At 33.4% G+C, this 22,361-nt stretch overlaps 2 protein-coding genes across 2 annotated transcripts; one reads left to right on the top strand and one right to left on the bottom strand.

The window, feature by feature from the left end:
• The first annotated feature begins 212 nt into the window (after positions 1-212).
• Positions 213-2,678, top strand: LOC144545619 (protein ACCELERATED CELL DEATH 6-like). Its single transcript, XM_078294183.1, has 3 exons — positions 213-870; positions 1,386-1,921; positions 2,085-2,678. The coding sequence occupies exons 1-3, from the start codon at positions 213-215 to the stop codon at positions 2,676-2,678; spliced, it is 1,788 nt and encodes a 595-aa protein (XP_078150309.1).
• A 12,551-nt stretch (positions 2,679-15,229) lies between these two features.
• LOC144545420 (non-specific lipid-transfer protein 1-like) lies at positions 15,230-16,154 on the bottom strand. The gene is made up of 2 exons (XM_078293991.1): positions 15,709-16,154; positions 15,230-15,503 (listed from the first exon to the last, which is right to left on the bottom strand). Exons 1-2 carry the CDS (start codon positions 16,053-16,055, stop codon positions 15,494-15,496), a joined length of 357 nt encoding a protein of 118 aa, XP_078150117.1. The 5' UTR covers positions 16,056-16,154; the 3' UTR covers positions 15,230-15,493.
• Between the last annotated feature and the right edge of the window lie 6,207 nt (positions 16,155-22,361).

Raw genomic sequence — 22,361 nt, 5'->3', positions numbered from 1 at the left:
GTCCCTATTGCGCCTTCCACCCATCACCAATGCGGGGTCCATATATAGATCATATATAGCACATTAATTACTTGTGGTAGGTGAAATAGAAGAGACTATATAAGGAGCAGTCGAAGACGGGACCAAGGAAAGCAAACATTAAAATTAAATCCAACATCAGCTATTTAGCTAGCTAGCTTTGCTTTCTCTACCTGTCACTGCCGATCTGACTGATGGACCAAAGAAGCATCAGCAATTCAGTTAGCTTAGATTCCTCTTCCTGCCCATCTGTTATCCTCATGGACCGACAGCTCTTCAAGGCATGCACCAAAGGTGATCTCAGCCTCTGCATCGACTTGATTAATGCCAACCCTGATATCCTTCTCTCTACCACTCCTCATTACAACAACTGTCTTCACATTGCCGCCATGCTTGGCCATGAGGAATTCGCAAAAAATGTCTGGTGCAAAGCCCCTTCCCTCTTCTCCGGCTGCAACATTGATGGCGAGACACCACTGATAGCTGCTCTGATGGCGGCTAATGCTCCGTTGGCTTCTGATATCATCACTGCTGCAGTACAATATATGCAGAATGACGATTTGGAGGCAGGGAGGCCGTTGAACCGCATGCTCTTGAAGGTCGATAGGTGCAAAGAAAATGCGTTGCATCAGGCAATGCGCAATGACTTTGAAGAACTGGCACTGTGGCTCTTGAACCTAGAGCCGAAACTGTCCGAGCAAGTTAGCAACACAGGTGAGTCGCCAATGTATATGGCAGCCCGCAGAGGATCTTCTAAAGTAGTAAAGCAATTGCTAGAAATCCAATCTTCAGCGGAGTGTGGCCCAACAAATGAATCTGCTTTGTATGCTGCTGTGAAATTTGACCACATAGGTTTGTTACTTACAAGCCCAATTCTGTGCATCTTATTTTTCATCCTAATTAATTAGTGACTTCTTATGCAATTGGTATTTGTAGTTAAGTTCTTATGTACATCAGTTGAGAAAACTATTATTTTGAGCTTCTGATTTCACCTAATTTGACTTGAAATATTTGTTCAAATTATCTGAAGTCCACCGGTTCATAGTCAGAAGACCAAAAAGTACTCATTTCGTTTCGTGAAATTAAGAACTCTATGATGCACAGTACCTACCCCACCACTAACCTCACCTCACTATGCCCTCACCAACTCTATACGTTGCTATAAAGGTCCCTAATCCATCTCAGCCCGTTGTCGCACCTTGTCTCCCAGCCTCTGCTCAAACCCTAGATCAAGCTGCTATTGCCATCGCTCTAGATGAGCTTGGAGCCACTATCGTTGCTCTCTCCATGCATTTGAACCACTCACATCTCATCGATTCTAGTTGTTTTAGTAAATTTTGTAATTTTATCGTGACATGTACTGTCAGGTATAGTTAAGGAATTGTTGGAAGGACGGCCCCATCTAGCACACCATGAAAACAACAAAGGACGGAATCCGCTGCATAGAGCTGTAATTGGCAACAATCTCGAGCTAGTAAAGATATTTTTAGATTATGATCCCAATTTGGCATATATTAAGGAGGCAAGCACAGGAAATACTCCATTTATTATAGCAGCGCAAAGAGGTCATCTGTCAATTGCAATAGAGATCATGAGTACTTGCCCAGACTCTATTTATACTCCAGGCAATGATGGAGAAAGTGCACTCATTCATGCTATTATATTTGAGAAACCAGATTTAATCGACTACATACTTAAAACACCCCAGCTTCATCGGCTTATTAACCAAGCCACCAACAATGGCAGTCTTCCCCTGCATCATGCTGCTCGCAAGTGCGACCCAAAACTCCTTCGTTCATTACTAACCCATCGACGACTGGATTACACTGCTGTTGATGTTTGCGGGCATAGTGCAGTTAGTGTAGTTCATATACAGAAACCCTTATGGAAGACTTTAAAATGGGTAAGTTAATTAATTTTCATTGTCCCTAGCTACGCACCACACTTATTAAAATTTAGTATTAAATTTGTACAGTTCCTTAATTCCAATCATGTTGTAGCTATTGTTGGTCAAGAAAGATCATACAAATATTTCTCTTATTCTTTTTTTTTATTTGATGTCACAGAATGAGTCATTCACATTGTTGTCAAATGCAATTCCCTCTGCATCAACTCACCAAATAAGAGATAACGCAAAACAGACAATCAAGAATCAAGCAAAAAAGGAGGTCAAGTCACTTACAGCACAGTACACTTCCAACACATCTCTGGTCGCTGCCCTTCTCGCTACTATCACTTTTGCTGCTGCTTTTACTTTGCCAGGAGGATTCAGTAACGATGCCTCAAATGCTGGGCAACCCCTTTTTGCAAGGAAAGCAGCTTTTCAGGTGTTCCTCATCTCTGATACCATAGCCATGTGTTCTTCCCTTGCTGTCGCATTTCTCTGCATTTTGGTGACATGGGAGGACTTAGATTTCCTTCTGAATTACCGGAAAACAACGAGGGCGCTCATGTGGTGTGCCTATGGGGCGACTGCACTTGCGTTTGGTACCGGTTTGTTCACAGTGATAGCCCCCAACAACTTGTGGCTTGCAATTCTCATACTGGTATTCTGCACTATCCTTCCGTTCCTTTCCAAGATCATCGGCGACTGGCCTCTATTAATGCTTCGCTACAGGCTTCGTGGTCTTTTTCGAGAAGACCTCGTTCCAAATATTTGAAAAAGTGAAATTACTGGGAACTTTGGATTTTTCAATCGTATCTTTGAACTTTGAATTCCAATGCTATGGTTTCAATTTGAATGTAGTAATTATTTTTCCTAAGTCCTAACAAAGGTTGGTTCACCTCTCTTCTAGCTCCTACTCCCTCTCGTCTCATAATTTATAAAGCAAGGTTCTTGGCCCATTTATGTAAACCCATTTATAATTTATGCAACCTAAAATATAAAATTTATACTGTAATTTACTGTTATTCTACAATTTGATTAGGATTAAAAGCAAAATGTTATACCAAATCCTGTAAAATGCTATCAAATATAAAAACACTTTGATGGGGATTAAAAGAAAAATATAATTTCCAAGTATAGGGCAATTCTATCTAGTATAAAAACAAAAAAGAAATAAAATATTTTCTCATGTCCATAGTATTACCATGCAACATGCACCGACATGCTGGAATTTTGGTTGGAAACGAGAAATAAGGATGCAATTTGGAAAAAAAAAAAAAAAAAAAAAATATATATATATATATATATATATATATATATATATATTTAATAATATTTTTTGAGTGCTCCAATATTTAAGCATATTTATTGAAAATCAAGTTCAAACATTTCGTTAAGTTTTATCTATATTTGTTTCCTTCAAAGTCTAAAAAAAATAAACTTTGGATCAAGATGCGAAGCATAATTGAAAAAAAAATCATCATCTAGTATCTGTTCAGCTGAGGAAGATTAAGCTTTCTTAACGTTCCTTAAGTCCTTAATTCACGTTAATCTTGCCGAACAGGATTTCCTTTGACAAGATTAAGAATCCCTCCTTAAAACGAAGATGATTTGATACATACGGGGAAACATGAAATGCAAATTATAAAAAGCCTCGGTACAATCCTGGTCCTAAACTTTGTCATATCAGAATCTTATGATTATTTATTTAAGATTATGTAATTCTAGATTTTTTTTGTTATAATTAAATAAGAATTCCCTTTAATTCTGCTATTTTTTAATATCTCATTCAGATACTAAATCTTCATGTTTTCATAATGAAACGAGATCATTTATAATTTGTGTTGGTCCTATTATTGACATACTTTCTCAGTTAAATTAAATATGGCGTATGATTTCCAAGAGAATATTATTGGGACAAAAAAATGAAAATAATAGCTAATTTCTGATAAATAAAAAAACACAAAAAAGAAATGCTTAAGCTTGACTGATAACTATTAGCAAATAACATTCTTAAATATATAGGAGCGCTTCTAAAATATATTTCCTGATGGTTGCTAATTATATTAAATATAGATTCATGTTTATTAAAAAAAAATTCATAATTTTTTTGAGTAGAACTAGGGTGTTCTTAAGTTCACCAAGCCCTTTGATATCTTGTAACCATTCACCATGTTAGTTATTTATTTCCATTTTATATATCTAATTTTATACCTTGATATATATGTATGTTAGGCCTTGCACTGGATTTGCTGAAGTTCTGACACGATATACAGTTGTCTGCTAATAAATGCATTCACAGAAAAGACTAAATTGTTTACTTATTGTAATAGTTTAGTTTGTTTTATTATACTTTAGTTGTTGATCCTTACTGATAGGTTAGTTGATTACTTAATCATGAATGTGTAATTCTTCTTAATTACACGCAATTTGTGACCTAATTTCTTGTATCATTATTTTAATTTAACCCATTTCTTGCTTAAAATAAGGTTTTGAAAGTTCAAATTATGTTCAGCGCACCTCATAAATTCAAGAGCTGTTCAGCTAGCTTCATATCAGAACATTACTTCTAAAAAGTAATTTTGAAGTAGTTGTGAAATAGGGTGGGTTGCAAAATGCTAGAATAATTTTATAAATTAATTATGTGGATTTTGACTGCTCGAAAAGAACAGGCGAGAAGCAAACGAACCCCAATTAATATTAAATGGTGGCGCTATTAACACTGACTAAACCCCTTTGCACAGTGCACAACCAAAGTTCAATTCATTTTGGATGATTTTGCCTGCTCAATGGATTATTTAAATAATATATAATTACTTCGTGCATGCATATTTTAATTTGTTTTAAATGGAAACAATCAATGAATAATTAGTGCATAATTGTCGTGCCTTTTGATGTTACTATAAATCAGGAAGGTAGTTAATTTAATAACCCTTTCATATTCATATGTGGATCTGACCTTGAAAAAATTTCTTTGGTGAAGTATCGTTTCTTTGGGGAAGCAGCAAGCAGCGTTTTTTTGGGGAAGCACCGAAGCAGCATTCTTGGAAGTGGTGAAGTAAACAGACTGCATTTTTTTTTTTTTAGTGGACCACATTTGAAAATCGCACCATCCTCCAACAGTAATAAAAAAAAAAAAGCTGAAATCTTTATCCCACCCGTGATATATACACATTTATTTCTTTAGACTAGGTTTTCAATCCGCTAACCCTAACCCGCTTTCTCTCCCGTCTCTTCTCCACTGATTTATTGGGATTCGGAGACCACCTCCTCCAGATTGCTCATTTCCTAGACTCCTCCACCGTTGCAGACTGAAGTCCAAGGCCAAGCCCAGGGGGGGATCCGGGAGCAAGACCGGTTCATGCCGATAGCCAATGTGATTCGGATCATGCGGCGTGTGCTCCCTCCTCACGCCAAGATATCTGACGATGCAAAGGAGACCATTCAGGAGTGTGTATCGGAGTACATCAGCTTTGTTACCGGTGAGGCCAACGAAAGATGCCAAAGGGAGCAACGCAAAACCATCACGGCTGAGGATGTGCTCTCTGCCATGAGCAAGCTTGGCTTCGATGATTACCTTGAGCCGCTGTCTGTGTACCTGTCGAGGTACCGTGAGTTTGAAGGGGACCAACGAGGGTCGATCCATGGCGAACCACTCACTCTCGTGAAACACAGGCATCAGATGGCTACTGGACCAATGATGGGACATGTCATGCCGCAGCATGCGTACCCAGGGGCAACTCAGGTGCCACCGCCACATCATCAGTATCTGTTTTTTGGAGAAAACGGGATGCCTGATGGGTACTACAGAGGGCAAGGAGTGCATGAAGACGGCGATTGTGGGACCGACGGCCCAAGCACTCCACATACCCTGCCACTTGTGAGCAACCTTGATAATCATCATGATAGTTCTAACTATGATAATTTCAAGTAATCAGGGACAAACTGCAAGCATGCAAATTGCAAATGCATGCATGCTCTTATGCTATGTGTTAGAGTTGTGTGGTACTTAGTCTGAATTCTGGGTTTGATGTTTTTGGGTTGGCGGTAAGAGAAATTAAATGGAGAGGGGGATTTTACGGGGATGAAGTTTGGGGGTGTCTATCAGTATGGTTGTCTTAGAAGGCGTCGTTCGTACATGTCGAGGTCTCATGTATCAGTTGTGTGTGCTGTTCTCTATTTTGTGTTCTTTTGTGTTGAAGTAATTGCTAATTAACAAAATAACTTGACTGCTTGTTGGTTTGGTTTAATCTGTCAGTGATGATTTCCTTCATTTTCTTTTTATTTCTTTTAACAACTAGTGCATGCAGGTAATTAATTCAAGGAATAGTTATCTGAAAAAATCTGTTGGTATGGCACTTTAGAAGATCTGCATTATTTAAATATATAACGGTAATATTATGATGCCCTCTTTCACTGTATAGAAACTAATTAATGAGCATTAAATCCAATATTTACTATTGCGAATTTAAAATTAAATCAGTTATTTTTAATTTTGTAAGTTAATTTGGCAATAACATTAATTGCAATTTGGAGATATATAATATGTTACTGGTATCGAACCCATGCATTACAATGGAGACATATTATAAAATAACAAAAAATTCTTATACAAACTAACATCTCTCTTATATTAAGTATGTTGATTCGTGAAAATATTTTACTTTAGTTTCTAGCTTAAAAATGAACATCCAATAAATTTAATTTGTTAATTAGTTATTTTAGACGTTACGAATATAAGAAAAATAACTTATGGAATTTTTATAGGTCCACCAAACGTTTTAAAAAAGTATCTTTTAGACATCATTCACTCATATAAATTTGATATTAAAAAAATAATCATGCATCGTCTTTTTTTGTAATTTTAAATGTGTAAGATCCAATCCAAAATAATTTGGCTTGAAATATTTGTAGTTTTAAATATGTAGATAATCGTCTTTTTCTATACCATTTAGATCAAGTTATTTTCTACCTATCTAAAAAAATGTAAAAAATTATAAAAAAAATATAAATTTTGGGTTGAAAGTACATATTCATATGGAGATCATGTTGAACGGTTTGGATCGACCATTAGGATTTTGAAAACTCAAAATATTAAGCCGTTGCACGGAGGTCCTCTATGATACACGTAGTACTGTACATAGCCAACTCCGGAGTGAAGTATTTGATTTGATATTTTACTTTCTGGTAAATGTAGAAGCTATTAAATTTAATAGCTTTGGTAAATTAATGTAATTGTCTTTTTATGAAATAAGTCTGGAAAATGATATAAAATATACAATTGTTGTTTTACTTGCTGTATTTTAATTAATACACAGTTGAATATTATTACTCATGATAATTGATAAGTCATCATGTAATCTTAAATCATTATTCTATTTATTTGTTCTCATGATGTCCCACAAATGTGATGTCATTAATTTTTTCCAAAAGAAAAAAATTGAATATATAAAATAATTACTTTATTAAATATTCACAAAAACTTCTGATCTCATAAATTCACCACGCGTCTTATTTTTCTTAATCTCTCTTCTCCGATTAATTTTCGTTTTATTTTCAAAATTTCTGTTGATTCATTTTTGCCTGTGACAATGATTTGTAGCGTGTTAATTTAACGACTCCAGATTAGTCCAACGATTTGTTTTCATTTTAAATTGGTTGTTTATAGTATTAATGAAAAATTTTAATAAAAAATAGATGTTGGTGAATAATTTTGCTCTTAAAATTTTTCACCTCTAAAATAAAAAATAACTTTTTAAGACAACCTTTATTTTATTGAAAAAGAATTAGCTCAGTGTACCTTTATTTTGGTTTGTTTCTGAATAGGACGAGTTGGAAAATGCTTCTAAATGATAAAAAACGAAATAATAATAAATTTGTGATAAAAAAAAAACACAAAAGAAATACATGTACATAATAAAACAGGGAAGGCTCTTGCCCATTTAGATAATTAATCCAGGCCGGTCTCATGACCTCTAAATATTGGAAAAACTATTATTTTGTTTGCTTAATATATATTGTACTAATTAAAAAATCTTCTTCATACTTTAATGAAGTATAGTTTCGTTGTGTTGTGTTGTCCTCTTAATTGTGTGGTCTATCTAAACACTATTGACAGCTTTCAAATGATTTTACAAGATTATTTATACATATGTGCTATTTATACACTTTTATGTTGTCTCAATTATGTTGTCCTAATGAATCGGAGAAACTGAATAATCTATAATAATTAATTAATTCACTTATTTATTTTTATATTGTTTTTTCACATTTGTAAAGATTTAAGACTTTGGAGGAAACAAATAAAGGTAGAACTTCACAAAATGCTTAAGCCTGATTATTAACAAACATGCTTAAAAATTGGACCACTCATAAAATATTATTAAAAATACCTTACATAAGCAAATACTCAAACCATATGAAATGGAAACTAATCTATATAATTGTTTAATGACAGATGCACAATTTGGAGCTTACGTTTCGTTGGTGACTAATACTGGATTGTATATTTCGGAATTCAATGTGTTAATTTGCATATTCGTCTGTCAGTTCTCACTTTCTAGATATTATAATTATTAAGCATTACTTTGGATTAGTAAAATTTATTATGTTAAACGTTATGTATTTTCTTGAAAAATGTCCCTCAGATGTTCGTATATATATTATCATCACTTATTAATTTCATATTTGTATTTTACAGAATGTAACAGTTGTCCTCTTGTGTGATCTATCTAAACACTATTCACAGCTTTCAAATGATTTTGCAAGATCATCTATACATATGTGCTATTTATACACTTTTATATTGTGTCAATTATCTTGTCCTAATGAATCGGAGAAACTGAATAATCTCTAATAATTAATTAATTCAGTAATTTATATTTATATTTTTTTCACATTTGTAAAGATTTGAGACTTTGGAGGAAACAAATAAAAGGTAGAGCTTCCCGAAATGCTTAAACCAGATTATTAACAATTAAACTGCTTAATAATTGGACCACTCATAAAATATTATTAAAATATCTTACATAAGCAAATACTCAAACCATATGAAATGGAAAACTAATCTATATAATTGTTTGTTGACAGATGCACAATTTGGAGCTTATGCTTCGTTGTTGACTTTTCAGTGCGAAGATGTGCCTCTGTTTCAAAAGGCATCCCGCTGCCCTGCCATTCTTTGTTCCCTGCCCCTGCCATTGCTACTGCTGTCTAGGAGCCAAATATGAAGAGTTTTTTTTCATAATTGTCGTAATTCAGCTAAATATCCAACTTTTCTGTTAGTCATGCTTGAAACATATGTAGCATGATTTTTTCATATTGATGCTCTATCTCTTTGTATTATATCTGGTCAGCAACATGTGTGAAGGTTTATAAAATAAATTATATGTATGCAATTTTTTTTATTGATAATTGATTATCAGATTGATAAATGAAAAGGTCCTCTTTAGTATTTCAAAAAGAACATTATGTTCTATTGTTGTGCTAATTGTGAATATCGTTAACATATTAAGTCATGTTATATATATTATGAAACTTTTTGTTTGTATGTCTTTTTTCAAATTTGAATTTAAAAAAAATATATTATATGGATTTTGAATTCTCGAATATTCACATCGAAAGTGTTGTTCTTTGTCACCAGATCAAAATTTCTTTATGTTGAAGTCCATCTTTCTTTGGCTAAGTCGGTGACTTGGTTATTTCTAAACAATTGAGATAGGTCGAGTTTCTTGTAGTCTAAATTTTAAGGTTTTTTTGGAGGTATTTTTATTAAGATTTGCTGGTACAACTGTAAAGTGTGAAACTGGTAATTGTAGAAAGGCCCATATTCCGAGTAAGAGCCTAGGCCTGATGCACCTCAATAAGCATACCCGGATCTGACAACTGGAGCAGACTCAGCAGAGCTGTTGTGACCATTTGGATGAATGTGTTGCAACTCCATTTGCACACCAGAAGGGCGAGTCTGATCCTCTAAAGTAACTCCAATTTTGAGTTTATATTCAAACTGTTCGATCATAATTTGAAATTTTGAATCAATCTGACTTTAGGTGAAATTTACAGAGTTATTTTAATATTTGTACCAAAAATAATCTGACATTCCGGATCTAAACTCCAAATTTAAGTTACACATATTTTGCGTGACCGGTGTGTCTGGTGTTTATTTGAGCATTGAGATTCGTGCAGAACGTATTTGAAGGGTTGAGATTTTCTAAAAAGCACGCAACATATGAGATATCTTTAGAGGATGCGAATTCTTCCCAGAACGACCCGCTTGTTCTGACTCGTCTAAATTTGACTTACTTCGTTTGATTCAAGTACTATAAGCTGCTTAGTTCTGAAGGAATTATAAATCATTCTAATAAAGTTTGTGAATAATTTATTTTTAATATATTTTTGAATGAATAAATGAATTAGGAAGTTTCAAATTATTAACAAGTTTTGTAAATTTTATGAATAATTCATTTATTTGTACCATTTCTTTTAATAAACTTGAATTTTGATATATTTATATATACTATAAATAACAAATTATTTGTCAATTATATTGGTATTATAAATTTTAGAAATCATCGAGTTATATTCAAATATTGAACATATTAATAGATTATAAACAGTGAGCGAATGAAATAAAATATTGTTAAAAAAGTTGATTTTTTTTTTTTTTTTTTGAATGAGAGAATTTATAGTGTGTCTATATAAACTTCTAAAATAGTCAATGTCCCCATTAAAATATCATAATTTTCTCATAAAACTTCACACGTTTTCTTCAGTGTTATTTTATTTATTTAATCTTTTATGCAGCTATTTTTAAACTTTAATTGACATTTATGTAAAAGTTACAGTAATTGTTTTTTGGTATCAACGTATCATGCAATTGGGTCTCAAAGACACCACTTTTGTATGTTTTAGTTAGAATCCAAATATGGATGACATTATTTAGGTGACCAAATTAATTGGAAAGGCCTTCGATCAAATTAATTTGACAATACGGTAAAGATACATGTTTTAAATTTGAACGTACCAACTATATGAAAATAATAAATATATGTTTACACAACATATTCATGATTATCAATAGACAAATTGTGTGAACAACCAATAATTATATGCGCATGCAAACAAGCTGTATCATTTTCTTGGGTTCTAGTGGCATACTACTTTTGAGAGACTTATTTGATTGTTCAAATTTATGATATGATAATTAACATTGTTATTGTTCTACTTAAAATTTAAGAAATTATTTTTATATGATATTGGAGCAAATTAATATTAATATCTACATTTTATTATGATATGAGGCAGGGGATGCAAAATGGAAAAAAATGGAAGCATACTAAGGTAACTTTATATCTGAAATTTTTGAATCAATTTTTATGTTTTGCTCAAATTTTATTTTTTTTATATTAAATTAATTCTTTGATTTTATTTTTTTCAGACAGTTGTTTCTGATAAGCCAATTGAGTGATATGGCAGCATAAATTACATTCTTCAGCCATTATATTCATGAGAAAGCATTGCTTGACTTATAATCTATTATTTCCAATTATATTTTAATATAAAATTTACATAAAAAAACAAATGTTTGTATGAAATTGATCCTATATTTAACATTCGCTGAAATAAAAAATGATAAAAAATATATTTATGAAACATTTGTGTAATTTATTTTAAATTAAAATTGTGAAATTTTTAAAAATGGGTTGGGAGTTGGGAGTTGGGACTGCCTACCAATTATTTCATTAATGACAAAGTTGTATAAATGTTCAATAAAGCAAGGAAAGGTGGAATTAAAATCTGAGACTCTGATATCATTTTCATTCTTTTATGTGGTGCAATTTTTCAAGTTAATTTTTTTGTGTGATTCATTTAACAGTGTTCACAATTATTAAATGATTCTCTTGATTTTAATTTTTCAATATTTGTTATATATAGACTTTCGAAGATGTCTTATCCTTTTGTATGTTTACATTGAATGAATCATATATAAGTCATAAACTATACAATGTTTTGTAAAAAATGAAGAATCTGAAATTTTGGATAGAATTTGCAAAATATTTGAGATGGAAACTTACGAATGTAGTGAAATTTTAGTTTGTTTTTTCGAAGTTATTTTTCATAATTAATTTTCTATGCAATATTACGGAATTAATCCATTGAGCTATATATATGCTTTTGTCATTGCGAATGAAAAAGGATGTTCATTCTGTGATTCTTTTTTATTGCATAAAATCTTAACAGTTATTAATTTTTTTTTTCACTGCCTCAACATATTAGACTACATTAAATGCTAAGTTTGTTGTGAACTATAAGCCTTTTTATTTGGCTATGATTGGTGGCAATTTAGAGTACTGTGGATTATGTAAGACCGGAATGGAAAATAATATAATTTGCACTCTGTTTGTGATTTATATGAATAAATCGGTTATCCATCAAATGATCAAACTAGAGACATGCATGAATTGTGATTATGTAAAAGGATGTTCATCAAATCATCAAACCATCAAAAAGGATGTTCATCAAATGATCAAAATAATATAATTTGCACTCTGTTTGTGATTATGTAAGACCGGAATGGAAAATATTATCATAGTTGTTAGAGCATCTCCAATCCAGCAATTGAAATTAATTGCTAAATTAACAATTATGAAAATTTTAAAAATTAAGCAATCCACTCTTACATTGGTGCAATCAACCAAACAATTGAGAATTAAACATTTGACCAATAAAAATTTAACATTTGGCCAACTCATCTTTAGAAAATGATTTCTTATTAAGCAATTCTTTCCAACAATTGTTAAATAAGCAATAGCCATACAACCTAGCAATTACAAAAATAATTGACACGTCAGCAAAAACAATCCATAAACAATCACTGTTAGAGATGCTCTTATAAGGTGCACAACATGCATGCATGAAACAAGACATGAATTGCATGATAGTTATCATGAATAGAACCATAAACATAGAAGTTGCATTGATATATAAACTGGTTTAAAATTCAAATCTTGGACTTTGATCGGTCATGTAAGTCATGCCACGTAGGCGCCGAATTTGTGGTAAGCTCATAATTTTAGATTATGTGCATAACAAAAATTGTGTAGACGTTCGTGGTAGCACATATATAATAAATCACATTTATAATCATTCTGAGTCCTTGCTTAATTAATAACAATACATATTTTAATAATAATATCATTTACTAGTTATTTCATTATTCTTAATCTTTCTTTAATTAAATCAAATTTCGATTTCAATAAATTGTCTCGCTGTCAAAGAGTATATAATTAAATTGCAATATTGTAAAGTCAATGTTCCAACTCAGAATTGATTTTGAACAAGACAACAGTCATTGCAAAGATGATAACGAAGTTCGGCAAGTAAAGATTTACGTCTTTGGGATACCGCAACCGACTCTTGACACGTGACCTTTCTATTACCCAATGAGAAAAAAAATATAAGATAAAACCGGTAAGACCTCACAACACTCGGATAGTCGACTCGGCTAAAAAAAAAAGGAGCACAAACATACAGACTATTCTCGCAATCATACATCTTAGACTACCAAGAGATAGAATGTATCACCTAATACAATACAATATAATACGTGAGACGACACAATAGTGTCTGGCAGACACCCCAGGAGAAAAATTACAAAAGACTCCCTGATTGACCAAATATACAAGCGACACCCCTTAATTTATCAAATATACGACAGATACTTAGGGTCAAAGTAGGAATAATCGGTATCGAGATCGGGATCGGTCCCGGCCGGTATCGGCCGATTCAGATCGAAAAATCGGACTTTTTGGCCAGAAGCTTGTTTTACACTAAAAAAATAGGAAAAAATTGATAAAAAATTAATTTGTCAATAATTTATGTTTAGATAAATGATTACAATCAAATAATCCACTAATACAATATAATATAAGTATTAAAACTATAAACACACTTTTTCACTGCCAGAAACTATGTCGTGCTGACCAGATCACTTCATCGTCGTTTATATTATGATAAAAATGAAGATATTGTTGTCCGGAACAAAAAAAAAGACATTATAGAACCAAATGAAAGATTATTAACATCTTTAATCACGGGTCCATATTTCACTATTTCAGCATAGTTGATACTTGATACTCTATTTAATCAATGAATGTGACGAGTTTTCAAAATGTGCATAGTTTATACTCTATTTAATCAATCACGGGTTCAAGTTTTCAGACGAATAATGACCAAAATCGGATCAAAATAGCAGAAATTGGGCAAAAAACAAAAAATCCGTGAGAATTGGCTTAGGATCAGATCAGAGTCAGCCGATACCGATCCGTATCAGCCGATACCGATCCGTATCAGCCGATCCGGATCGGTATCGGCCAATTATTCCTACTTTGCTTAGGGTGCTAAATTATTAAGATGTGATATGTATAGGTATAAATTTCTCCAAGAAAGGAAGACTATTTTTAGATAATATAGGCCCATTCAGCTACCTTTAACGGGCCCAAAACTAAAATCCGAAACCGCCTCCGCTATCACTTAATTACTGAAAGTGGACTCTAGTAAAAAAACATCCGCTTTTTATCCTCCTCTTAGTCGGTCACTCTCACCTCCTCTGTTTCATGTACAACCGGAGGCGCAGCTGGAGGCCGTGATACCATTAGTTAATATATTGTTAGCTAGTTACATTGTTGAAGTACTACATGCATTTGGGTCACAAGTTCTATCAATATAATAATTAATTTAGACCCCAGCGGCCCAACTCCACAGGAGTCCGGATCCCCCTGTCCTGTAATAACTGAAACTTTGAGTTTGGATCTGAACCGTCTGATCAAAATCCAGAGTCCAGACTAAATCAGCCCGAGGTGGGTGCATGAGTCTCCTTTAATATTTGTGCTAAAGCAGATCGAACGGTCTGGATTCAAACTCAAAGATGGAGGTACCTTAGGTGATGTGACTTTTTGAATTTTTTTATTATTTATTAAGTATTTAACAAAATCGCCATATTCAAACCATTGAATTTTTGTATCCATCTTAATAAATAGTAAAGAAATTAAAAAAAAATGTAAAATTTGATCTGCAAGCACATTTTAATATATCCATCATGTTGAACGATTTGAATTGACTGTTTGAATTTTGAAAATATAGAGTGTAATCCGGTATCACTAAAAAAGGATGTAAGTGATCTCTCCTCTTCATAATTAACATTATGAAGTTTGACAAATTTTTAGCACACCTTTAGATTCAAAGATTTCTCTTTCAAGTGTTTGCAATTTTATTTTGTGCATTAATTTTGTCAATTTGTTCTCTTTTTAAAATAAAGTGACAGAAGCCTTTATTAGGATAAACACGCATATATAGTTTATCTTGTTTTATTAAAATAGAATGTGATACAAGCACTTGTACATTAATTGCTCCATGCAAACAACAACAACAACAACAGAAAGCTGATTAAACAGTACTGGTACAGCATAAACAAAAGAAAACAGCACAGCGGATCAAGAAAAATAAGGAGCACTCCAAACTACGCTCCCGCCATTAATTATCTTTATTGATTTCTCAAATCACCATCACTTCCTCTGCATGCTTTTTGTAATTTTAGTTCACCCTGCATTATATATATGAAATATGTTCAATCAGTAAAATGATATATATATTTTGTAATGTATATTGTGCGTCACCTTTTTCCTTGCTTAAAAAAGGACAACTAATAATTACTCTATGAAACATCCTTGATTACTGGTGTAACAATTAATTAATTAAGCCTTTGATTAATGAAGTTAATTAAAGGGTAATTTTAACAAGTTTCATACTTTGAGCAATCGGTCGAGGTGCTGATGACATACGGCACACTGACACCGCACTTGCCGGGGAGACCAGAGGCAGCACCGGCGTTGAAGCTCACACTCTTGGCAAGGTTCTTGAGGCAGTTACATGCCGTCTGGCGGTCGGCACCTGTTGCAGCCTTCGCATTCAGGCTCTTCACGCCACTGCAGCAGCCTGCAGACGGCGAGCCCTGACCACTTCGTATATATGCCATGCATGGGGAAACAGAAGATGCCACCTCACCACATGTAATAGCACTCACGGCATGCGGTGCGGTAAGGAGGAGGATTGCAACTGTCGCGGCAGCGACGGCACGGATGTCAAAGCAAGCCATTTTTTGGTGGTGTAATTAAAAAAAGATTTGAGAGAATTGTAATTTGGAGTGTGAAATTAATGTGATGTTGTTGTGTTGATGTGATTTCAAAGGAATGCAAGGAGGTGTTTATATAGTCATCAATGCAAGTATGTATTAACTTGGAAGTTGCAACTGTGCTGGTAATAATTTAATGAGGCTGTTATGTATCTTCATCATTGTACTATGATTATGACAAAACACCTAACTGTTTGCAATTGTTGCCAAACTTGTCACTATTAACTATTAAGCATTAACAATTCACAATTACTTGCAACTCATGCAAGTTATTTAATTATTTGTTTCATTCCTTATATGTGATCCAATTTCTCCATCAATCCCTAACTTAGCCTTTAAATTATTGCTTTAATTAAGCTCATCTGTAGGCACAAGCAAATCTTTGTATAATAATATAGTATTGTTAGAATATATACAGGGATGGGCTAAGTTGCTTTATAAAGTATGGGCTTTCTTGTGTTTTATGTCTTTTTGTGGCGTTTTCAATGTTCAAATAGTTAATTTAAACTATTTAATATGATTTTTATATCAAAATGTACTTGGAAATCAAATTTTATAATTTTGAGAAATTTTTACTATTTTCATTATAATTATTATAATTTTTTTTTGTTGATGGTCTAAATTTTTTGAAAAGTGACTTTTAAAAAATCTAAAAGAATAATTTTTTTTTTCTGAAATATGACTTTTAAAAATATAAAATTTGATCTTTAAGTATATTTTAATATGAAAATCACATGGAACGGTCCTAATTGGCTATTTTAATTTGAAAATAAAAATAAAAACGTAAATTACAAAAGGACCTATGCTTTATGAAACTTCTTACTTAGCCAATCCCATGTATATAAATGCTATCGGATTTCCTTTGAACTCCTAAAATCTCCCATATATCAGGAACCACATATATATAACAAAATAAATATTTTATAGTACATAAATTAATCATGCTTAATTAATTGATTACTCTTACCAGGACTATGAACCCTTCCTCTTATGCATGTTATAGCCTTATAGGTATACCATTCATGAGGAGCAAATATTAACTTATAGTAAAAAAATAATTTCTGCACTGTACATTTGTAGTTCCCTCTAAATAAAAAGGAGGTATGTTAATGTACATGAGACGATGAGATGTCACGATTAATGTCGTTTCTTTTTTTTTGAAAATCGGGCAGAGGCTGCCAGATATGTATTTATGTAAATAGTTCAAGGCATACAACACACCCTATGGGGAGAGGGGGGGTTTCCGATGGGCATCGGACCAAATCCTGTTCGATGGGGGGTTTAAACCGTCAGATCTGCTTTAGGATTCGCACCCACAATTTCGCGTCTGCTTTAAAATCCGTACACACGAATCCTAAAGCAGATCTGACGGTTTAAACCCCCCCATCGAACAGGATTTGGTCCGATGCCCATCGGAAACCCCCCTCTCCCCACCCTATGACAGTATACATGTGCTTAATCTCCCAACTCAAAAAACATCTCTACATCCCTAGCACATGAACTGTTCATACCCAAAAACAGAGCAAAAACAAAGTAGCAAAGCAAAAATGAAAAATGATAACCACTCAGCAGAACTTTTCCCAGAGTGTTGACTCGTGGATGATCCAAGCTACAATTGTATCTGCTGAATCACATCTTCCCTCAAAGATTCTGCTGTTACGCTATCTCCAAATGGCCTAGACTGTGCAGGAAAAAAAGGTGGACCATCTATGTCTTGCTAATGGTTCAAAAAATCGGCCGATTCCGAGTCAACTGGGAATCGGACAGGACCGAGCCGAGTTTTACCCGATTCTCGGGTCTATGAGAGTTTCTCAGAAAAATTGGATGAACAGTGACAGAATCGGCCGATTTTTCGCTTTTCCGGCCGAGTTACACCGAGTCAAGCCAAGTTACACCGAGTTGAGCCGATTTAAAGCAAAAATTTCCAATTCTCACTAACCTGGACTGCTGTGCTATTCGAATTTCATAGGAGGAGTCTCAATCGCAGAAGAAGAAAGGCGGAGAAGAAGAAAGGCGGAGGAGAAGCTGTTAGCTGTGCCAATGGATTGCCATTCGATTTGAGTGAAAGGCGTAGAAGCTGTGCCATTTGAGTGAAAGGCGACAGAAGAGAGAAAGGGGCCTTGCCCCTTTGTTTGCGCGGACGGGAGAGAAGGGAAGAGAGAAAGAAGAGGGTCTGGGGGGGGTCCACTGTCAGTGAGGGAGATAAAAGAGAGGAATGGAGGGGATTTGAAATGGATCCGAAATTTCTATTCATTTGAGTTAAAGTCCTTTTGTCATTCAATCCAAATCAAGTGACTAGATGATTTCAAGATTTGTGCTATTTGTGATCCAATGGTTCAACCAATTCAGAATTTATATGAACTCACTTAATTTGTTTTATAATTTATTATGGTTGTAAAAATTTCGATCCAAACTCTTGTAAAAATTTACGATTAATTTGCACGAATAATTCACATTTTTATCTTTCAAATTTTAGAATTCATTTTATATATATTCATACATGATAATTGGAATAATTATATTCCCAATAATCTAACGAAACTTGTAAATAAATTTTCAGATTTTGAATTTTCTCAGAATCCGGATAATTTAATATCAATTAATATATATGTATATATACATATAATTATCAACTCACATCTTTACAATTCCTAAATAAATAAAATTATTCGTACAAAACTTGTATATTTATTCTACTAATTACAAACCTATTTATTTATTTACACAAATCATTTTATTTTAATTCAAATTCTCATTTTATTTATATAATTTCATAAATTATTTATATCTCAAAATTTTCAATTTATATTTTAAATTAATAATATAAGTTCTAAACAATCATTGGATTAATTAGTAAAAAATTTATTTGAGTGAAAAATTTTAAATTTATCATGATTAATATTTATTTAAAATTTCAGGATGTAACAATTTGAGTGTAATATTGTCTTAATTAACATAGTTTTTTTACAAATTACTTTTATCAATTTTTTCCTGCTTTTTGGTTACAAAACAAGGCTTTTGCCAAAAAAACCCGAGTTACTGATCTTATTCTTCCGATTCTGGCCAATTCATCTGATTCTGATTCCATGGTCAAAAATCCGATTCCGATTCCGATTCTGAGTTTTAGAACCATAGTCTTGTTGTCCTTGTTGTAGGCAAAACAGAGGAATGGAGCCATGTCTCAGTGACTGAATGTGCCACCTGAAGGATGTCTGTGCCTAGGAAGGATGTGACTTTGCTCCAAATCAATGAAGCATATCGGCACTCAAAAAATAGGTGCAAGGCAGACTCCAGGTTGCACTCATCGCATAGAATGCAATGCGACTGAACTGTGAATTGTCTTCTCAGCATGTCATCTGCAGTGAGCGTTTTCCCCTGTAGAAGCATGATTAGAAAAAATTTAACAGTTGGAGGGATCTCGTACCTCCATTCCCGGGTAAAGGGCCATGCTTCCCTTCCTGCACATCTCATCATTTGGTATAAGGATTGAACAGTATAGGTTCCAGATGCCGACCATCGCCAGGTCAGCGTGTCCTTGTGATCAGTGAAGTTGATGGTTTGATCTTGGAAGATTTGCTCATCGTAGGCCTCTCTTAATGACAGTGAGGCTCTAGCTCTTCTAGTACCTGTCAGAGCTAGTGGTTCTTCTCCCCACTTGTCATACCAGTATGACACCAAGTCACCTGTCCCTACTATCCAACGTACAATTGAGACATTCACAGAGGGACCAAATTGAATCAGATCTATTAGTTCAGCGACTTAATTCAACCAGATTTATTAGTTCAGGGACTTAATTGAACCAAAAAAAGTAGTTCAAGGGCTCAATTAAAAGCGAGCAGAGAGTTTTGATAGATATCAGTTCAAAGTTGACCCAATTTTAAATCTACACAGTTCAATCGTTAGATTGGTGAGCATAGTAATACTACCTTCACTCGTATATATTTAGAGAGAGAGAGAAATTGATTAATATCAAAATGTTTGTTTCAGAGTTGTTGTGCAACTAATTGGTTTTCCGATTTTTAAAGTTCAAATGGTCGATCCGAACATTAGATGTGATCTCCATATTTTAATGTGTTTCGAGACAAACAATTTCATTTTTTGAAACTTTTTTACTATTTATTAAACAAGTTTTAAAATCACTGATTTTAATAAACAATCAAAAATTTCTAGATCATTGAAAACAAAGATTTTAACACTGGCTTAATAAATAGTAAAATAATTTTTAAAAATTAAAAATTTGGTCTCCAAGCACATTTTATTATAGATTAAATGTTGAACAGTTTTGATCGATTGTTTGACTCTAAAAATATAAAAAACTCAAGCGTTTATTTCCACGACTTAGAAACAAACATTTTGATATTAGCCAACCTCTCTCCCCCCGTATATATGTCTCTCTCTCTCTCTATATATATATATATGAGTAAGGCTATGATGTTTTCCAACTCAGAATTGATTTCGGGCAAGGCAACGGTCATTGCAAAGATGATAACGAAGTTCGGAAGTAAAGACTTACATCTTCGGAATACTGCAACCGACTCTTAACACACCTTTCTATTACTATTACCCAATGAGAAAAAAAATACAAGATAAAACCAATAACACCTCACAACATGCGGGTAATCAACTCGGCTAAAAAAAGGAGGAGCACAAACATACGGACTATTCTCACAATTATACATCTTGGACTCCCAAGAGATAGAATGTATCACCTAATACAAGAGTTAGGCTGGGGTGCTATGGATAGCATAGTGGTCTCTATGCTACGGCTCAATATTCGAGTTTTCAAAATCCAAACGGTCGATCCGAACCGTTCATCTTATTCTCCATATTAATATCTGCTTGGAGACCAAATTTTACATTTTTCTGAATTTTTTTACTATTTATTAAGTATTTTACAAAATTGTTGATCCAACGGTGGCTGCACAAAACAGTAAAACCGTTGGATTAGCGATTTTCAAAGTGGCTTAATAAATAGTAAAAAAATTCAGAAAATTATAAAATTTGGTCTCCAAACAGATATTAATATGGAGAATAAGATGAACGGTTCGGATCGACCGTTTGGATTTTGAAAACTCAAATATTGAGCCGTAGCATAGAGGCCACTATGCTATCCATAGCACCCCAGCCTAACTCCTAATACAATACAATATAATACGTGAGACGACACAATAGTGTCTGACAGACACCCCAGGAGAAAAATTACAAAAGACCCCCTGATTGACCAAATATACAAGCGACACCCCTTAATTTATCAAATATACGACAGATACTTCGGGTGCTAAATTATTAAGATGTGATAGGGAGTGAGTCTATGGTACTATGCATATCACGGGTTGTTACCGTGCTATGGCTCTATATTCGAGTTTTCAAATCCTAACGATCGATCTGAACCGTTCATCTTGTTCTCCATATTAATATGTGTTTGGAGGCCAAATTTTACATTTTTTGAAAAAAATTTACTATTTTTTTAGATATTTAGAAAATCACTTGATCTGAAAATTCTGGACCATCCAAAAACAGTGATTTTCAATAAATCTAAAAAAATAGTAAAAAAATTTCAAAAAATGTAAAATTTGGTTTCCAAACACATATTAATATGGAGAACAAGATGAACGGTTCGGATCGACCGTTAGAATTTGAAAACTCGAATATAGAACCGTAGCACGGTAACAAATCGTAATATGCATAGTACCATAGACTCACTCTGTGATAGGTATAGATATAAATTTCTCCAAGAAAGGAAGACTATTTTTAGATAATATAGGCCCATTCAGCTACCTTTAACTGGCCCAAAACTAAAATCCAAAACTACATTCGTTTTTTATCCTCCTCTTACTCGGTCACTCTCACCTCCTCTGTTTCATGTACGACCGGAGGCGCTAGCTGGAGGTAATGTGATACCATTGGTTAATATATTGTTACTTACATTGTTGAAGTACTACATGCATTTGGGTCACAAGCACAGGAGTCCAGATCCCCCTGTAGTAACTGAAATTCAGCCCGATCGAGGTGGATGCATGGGTCCCCTTCAATATTTGTGCTAAAGCAGATCGGACGGTCTAGATTCAAACTCAAAGTTTGAAGTAACTTAGTTGATATTACTTGAACTCCACAAATTTTGTATAATTTACTCTAAATTAAAATTGTGGATTTTTTTTACAGTCAATTGGTATTGCCAACCAATTTCATTAATGACAAAAGTTATACAAATATTACATAATGAATGAAAAGGAGGAAGTAAAATCTGAGGCAAATTGATATCATTTTTAG

This window comes from Carex rostrata, chromosome 28 (genome assembly GCF_964058835.1).
Source record: "Carex rostrata chromosome 28, lpCarRost1.2, whole genome shotgun sequence".
In the NCBI taxonomy this organism is placed as follows: Eukaryota; Viridiplantae; Streptophyta; class Magnoliopsida; order Poales; family Cyperaceae; genus Carex; species Carex rostrata.
The sequence above is the reverse complement of the archived record's forward strand: the minus strand, read 5'-3'. Positions and strand labels throughout refer to the sequence as shown.

Coding starts and splice junctions, on each gene's coding strand:
- LOC144545619 (XM_078294183.1), top strand. CDS start 213: ATGGACCAAAGAAGCATCAGCAATTCAGTTAGCTTAGATTCCTCTTCC. Junction 871..1,385: donor TGTGAAATTTGACCACATAG/GTTTGTTACTTA, acceptor ATGTACTGTCAG/GTATAGTTAAGGAATTGTTG. Junction 1,922..2,084: donor TATGGAAGACTTTAAAATGG/GTAAGTTAATTA, acceptor TTGATGTCACAG/AATGAGTCATTCACATTGTT.
- LOC144545420 (XM_078293991.1), bottom strand. CDS start 16,055: ATGGCTTGCTTTGACATCCGTGCCGTCGCTGCCGCGACAGTTGCAATC.